Source organism: Salvia splendens, chromosome 16, assembly GCF_004379255.2.
Source record: "Salvia splendens isolate huo1 chromosome 16, SspV2, whole genome shotgun sequence".
NCBI classification, from domain to species: Eukaryota; Viridiplantae; Streptophyta; class Magnoliopsida; order Lamiales; family Lamiaceae; genus Salvia; species Salvia splendens.
Genome location: NC_056047.1, coordinates 11184871 through 11190657, shown reverse-complemented (window position 1 = coordinate 11190657; position 5787 = coordinate 11184871). Strand labels below are relative to the sequence as shown.

The window sequence follows — 5787 nt, the reverse complement described above, 5'->3', positions numbered from 1 at the left end:
GAACTCATACGGCACTTCATAGCTTTTCCCCGCAGTATGTAGGTAGAATCGCTATGACATGAGGCTTCACGTCACAAGCAGTCTGTCCCGGGGTGACCACGATAGCTTGCGGTGGTTCTCCTTCGGTATGCGCATTCAGCGTACCGATCTCTGGATCTTCGTCCATGTTGGCAGCCATTCCTGGATTGCCTTCCAACAGTGGCAACTCCACGGGAATTGGTCCTTCTATGGTGTACTGTTCTTCGTCGCTACTCGTGTCTAGGTCAGACAGAGTTGTTTGACACGGCCAGAACGAGTGGTCACAAGTATGGATCCTCGCTGAAGTATCTTCGGTTTCCACGGATTAGGATCCGAACTGCTTCTCATAAACTGAAACAAAAGAAAAAGAGAAAAAATTTAACAACAATATTTACGCCAAAGTATCACACACAATAGTATCTAAAACGCCATCCATCCCCGGCAACGGCGCCATTTGAAGAGGTTACGAGGTGCGTAGGTGTCGTTCAAGTGCGGATATATCCTACTGGCAGGATAAGATCCTAACTAAGCCTAGACCTCGTCTTCAAAGATTCCTCACCCCCACTCTACTGATCAGTATAGTGGAGGTAAGGGTCGAATCCCACAGAGATGGTGCGTTTTAAACTACTGCGGTGATGTTTGGAGGGTTGGTTAGCTACCACGCTCGGGTGAGTTTCTACCTAGGCGGAGTAATTACAAGGGTGGCGTCCTACTGACTAGGATGGGGAGCAGATCATGGAATTGCAACTGCTATACGTGGAAATGAGGGGACATGGTTTTTTTGTTGTTGTAACAGAAATTGTTTGGAAAGGACGGTTATTTCTATTTTTGGCTAAACAGAATATTCAGAGTGTAGTGGAGGTAGTGGTGACTAGGCTGACAGATCTGCAGGTACAACCAGAGGTGAAGGACAAAAGGAAGCAAAAGTAAATAAAAGTAAGGTGGTCCCCAATCTGGATGTAGACATCATCTTCTCCAACAACACAAATTAAACTCAGATAACAATTCCAGATCCAACCCGGCAAACGCAGATTAACAACTCGCGAACACAGATCTAAAACTAAGAAATCAAATCTGAAATCAAACGCTGAAACTGGACTTCTGCATGCTGGTCAACATGAAAGATCGATTCAGAAAATAAAACGAAGCCTTGCATGCAACGATCTACTTCCAGATCAAATAGTACTTGTTTACCTATCCTAAAGAAATTTGTTACGTAACAGAATTTAGAGATTTAGCACTTAAAACACCGAGAAATCTTAGATCTAAGCTAACTAGACAAGGAAAGAAAAGAACACTACAATGAACGAAACGGAAATCAACTTCATAGCATTAACACGTTCGGATATCCAAAGCAAGCATTTCAAAACAACAAAATCCCAAAATGTAACAGAAATCCAACGTAAAGACGGAGAACTAATTAAACTACGAAAGCAATTTAAAGATTGTTTGCCACTCCGGGCGATAAAATCTCTGACTGGAACTACGATCTAGCTAACTGGAACGGACGATGACTGGAACTCGGGAACATTCTGAACGTCAGGTGATCATGGCTCGGCGAGGCAAGAAGTGGGACACGGCTGAAAGACTGAAATTACCGAGAGAACTCTCTACCTAAAGATGATGGTGAATTGAAGTCTCTCCCAGGCCCCTTCTCTCTCCAACTTGGCTACCTTTTATAGGGAGGCTACCCTTGATTTTAGGGTAAATCCTCGCTGCAATTTGACTTCTTTGCCCTTAATTGTGGGTAATCCGTCCCAGCTATCCGTCTTCTTCATCTCAAGCCGTTTTAGCACGTATACGGATCAGTATGAGACCATGCTGGCGCTTTTTCTACCCGAACACTCCGGAACTTCCCTACTGGCCAGAACACTTATCCTGCACACTTTGAGCAACTGCTTTGCAAATATATCATTTAAACCTGTCATACTGACCAGTAACCGAGGCCTAGAATACGACTTATCAATCACCGAGTGCACCGGTGAAGGGCAACTACGGTCTGCATCGATCCATGCTATTGGCTCCGAGTTAGTGGAAGTCATCATCTCCATGTGAAGCTCATAAAAGTCCTTCTTCTTCACTTTCTGACTGCACTCGATCATCATTCTTCAGTAATCACTTGGTGCTTCAGACGCACCACCTTGCACTCCTCAGTTCTTCCATCCATGCTTCTCGGTTTGTGGGAAAACGTTTGACTTTCTTCTCCCATGAAGATTGTCAACTCTCCCTTTTCACGTTTATATTGCCCTCGGCAAGTGGCAAGGGAGGGACGTCCTAGCAGTAGGGGGACTCCCTTGTCTTCTTCCATGTCCAAGACCATAAAGTCGATGGGAAAAATAAATTCCCGACCTTAATCAGTAGGTCTTCCATGATGCCCCTTTGGATACACGACAGATCTGTCTGCCATCTGTAGTGTGGCTGAGGTGGGCTTCAAAGTACCAATGTCTCATTTGCTTGAACAACGATAGTGGCATTAGATTAATGCTCGCGCCCCTAGATCGCAGAGAGCATTCTCCACCTTATAGCCCCCAATGAGGCAGTCGACAGTGATGAAACTTCCAGGACCTTCAGCTTGGCAGGCCGTTTCCTTTTGCAGCAGAGCACTGCAATTTTCAGTTAGATAATAGTGTCAACCTGCCCCCCAACTGGTCTTCTGGGCTTATCACCTCCTTCAGAAACTCTAGCGTACTTATGCATCTGCTGCAGTGCCTCGATCAAAGGGATGTTCACATGCACCTTTCTGAAGATGTCCAGAAATCGAGTGAACTGTTCATCTTTCTTCTTCTTCTGATTCAGTACCTGCGGGAATGGCACCTTTACTCCAAAAGTAGGTGCCAGTATCTCCCTTTTCAGCCTCTTTCATTCTCTGCCACGGCAGCCTTGGGCTCAAGAACTGGTATTATCAGATGTCGGTCGCAGGCAGTGAGGGAGCTTCATAAATAGTGCCACTCCTTAGATGCACAGCTTTGCATTCTTTGGGATTTATGATGGTGTTCGAAGGGAATTTTCCCGATTGAGTAATAGTACTCACAGTCTGGGAAATCTGGCTGATCTGTGTGTCGATGTTCTTCAGATGAGTGGCCATACTTTGCACATCTGTCTCAACCTTCTCCATCCTTTGATTGTTCTGCTCCATGAGCTTGTTGGACTGTAGCACGAAAGACTTGAGTATGTCTTCCGTGGTCATCTTCTTCGGATCATTAACCACTCCATCAGTAACTGTGAACCCGGGGGTGGTTGCAGAGCATTATTTGGGTTTCCATAAGAGAGATTGGGATGCCATTTGTTCCCGAACTGATTATATCCTCCACCCTGAAAGTTGGGGCGGTGATTATTGAAGTACCGGTTGTTGTCCCCTTGATTCACATAGTTCACGTCCCCCATTTTTCCTTGGGGTTCTTGAGACGGTTGCCCCATTGCTATACAGTCGAATTTCATGGTCAGCGCATCCAACTTGTCGGATAGGGCGCTCATAGGATCATGATCTGTAGTAGAAGCCACCCTATGCACCTTACTCCTGTCGTTGCTCCATCCTTCGTCATTAGATGCGAGCTCCTCAATCACTTCCATGGCTTCATTCACTCCTTTCTTGAGAAAATTACCGCCTGAGCTCAAGTTCAACTCCCGTTGTGCTTCAGGCACGCATCCCTTGAAAAATGTAATGACTTGAACTGTCGGGGTTAACCCATGGTTGGGACACCGTTTCATCAAAGATTTAAACCTCCCCCATGCGTCTCTGATATTCTCTGCAGGAGCCATCTGAAAGGCAATGATCTCGTGTTGCCTCTTTATAGCTTCACTAGGGGGGTAGAATTTCTCCAAAAAATTTTCCACCATAGCATCCCATGTTCTAATCGATCCTGGCTCCAAACTCTCCAACCAATCCTTTGTTGAATCCTCTAATGAGAAAGGAAACAGCCTTAGTCGAACCTGCTCATCTGTAACTCCATTCATCTTTGTTGTGTTGCAAATCTGGATGAACTTGGTGATATGCTTGTTAGGGTCGTCAGTGGATTTGCCCCTAAAAGCAATGTTCTCCGCCATCTGGATTAGTCCTCTTTTCAGCTCAAAAGTATTAGCCGCGATGTTGCTATGAACAGTTGGATTTGCCTGGCCTTGGTATACATATTGATTCTGCACAGGCACAGGTGGTCCACGGTTGACCTGTTGACGCAACTCCTCCAGCTGTCGTAGAAGCTCAGCATAATTGGGAGGAGGGGGTGGTGGACCGTTGTTACCTTCTTCGTACTCCATCAGACTAGGAGAAACGAGATCAAACAAAATATGGTCCTGAACTGGTGATCAGATGGGTGAAAGGTCGCTTGAACTGAAGATGCTCCTATGCGGTTAGGCGAAGAAGCTTGAAATTTCTGCGTGAGTCTCCTATAGGCGTTCCTCTTCCGGTTTGTTGCTTCGATCTCTGGATCGAAAGGTTCTAGAGGCAAGCCTTTAGAACGTGTGTGCATACACCTGAACAAGAAACACAAATGTGAGAACTCAAAAAATTAAAAATGAAGTAAAAAGAAACAAAAAGCAATAAAATCTGAAGTAGTAATCTTGATTATTATCACGATATCAAGTTATATAACACAAAATTGTCCCCGGCAACGGCGCCAAAAACTTGACTCAACTTTATTTTACCCAAATAATACCCGCAAGTGTACGGGGTTATCGTAGCAAATAGCAAGCAAGAGTATATCGTATCCCACAGAGACAATTAAGTGTAAACTTAAGTACCACGAACCAATTTCAACTACTATCCAGACAATCAGAAATTTTTGGTTTTAAAACTAACAACTACTAAAAGCATGTAAAGTCAAAGAATAAAATAGAACACTTAAACACGAAAGCAATTAAGAAAGCTGTGTAAGATGGTGGAGAAATATGCAGAATTCAAGGATCCGATGCACAACTCATAGCCTAACCCAGTTGAAATCGATTTACCATTTAAAGTCTCTAGAATTATTGAATCAATCACACATGTAGATTAAACCCCCTCCCGAGGTGAGAAACCTGTAGATTAAGTGTAACAATTGAAGTCCCCTTCTAATTCTTAGACCTAACTCCCAATAGATCGATTAGATAACAGATTCCACTCAAAACCTCAACTCTCCCGAGTTCTATTGAATTAAGGTGTGAATTATTCTTTTCAAGATTAATTATTTCATCTCCCGATTACTCTAAGAAACCCTACACTCCCAATTGGTGATCAAGCAATTGTTAGGAAAAAGCACAAGAATAATTCAAATAATTACAAGAGCAAGATAAAAACGAAGTCAATTGGATTAATAACTATGAATCAATGCATCTTCACCAAGAATTCTACACAAAGTGTTTAGCTACTCATGTTCAAAGTAGAAAACAAACAAAAACTAAAGAAAACAATAGAATTCATGATACGGATTACAATTGGCGGATGAATTGAAGCGTGAATCTCCAATCTTCTTCCAAGAGTGCTTCCTAGAGAGAGAGTGTGTGTTTTTGCGGCTTGTAGAGAATGATTTTCGTTGCCCTAGCTTCTCTCTTTTATTTTTCCTTCAAAAAAATCACGTTTGGGCTAAAAATCGTCAGTCAGACGGACCGGTCGGGTGGAATTATTGCACATAAAATCCACCCGGTCGGGTAGAAGTCTCTGGACTCTTTATGAACAAAATTGGCCATCCGGCGGGTGGAATTATTGCACATAAATTCACCCGGCCGGGTATCTCCCGGCAGTCCGCGCGGCTTTCGTAGATCGGTCATATCTCTCTCATCCGAACTCCGATTGGG

At 43.8% G+C, this 5787-nt stretch overlaps 1 protein-coding gene across 1 annotated transcript; it reads right to left on the bottom strand.

The window, feature by feature from the left end:
* Nucleotides 1-3201: 3201 nt before the first annotated feature.
* Nucleotides 3202-4272, bottom strand: LOC121770179. The gene has a single exon (XM_042166960.1). The coding sequence runs from the start codon at nt 4270-4272 to the stop codon at nt 3202-3204; it is 1071 nt and encodes a 356-aa protein (XP_042022894.1).
* Between the last annotated feature and the right edge of the window lie 1515 nt (nt 4273-5787).

Bases quoted from the DNA above. Each gene is read 5' to 3' on its own strand.
- LOC121770179 (XM_042166960.1), bottom strand. From the start codon at position 4,272: ATGGAGTACGAAGAAGGTAACAACGGTCCACCACCCCCTCCTCCCAAT.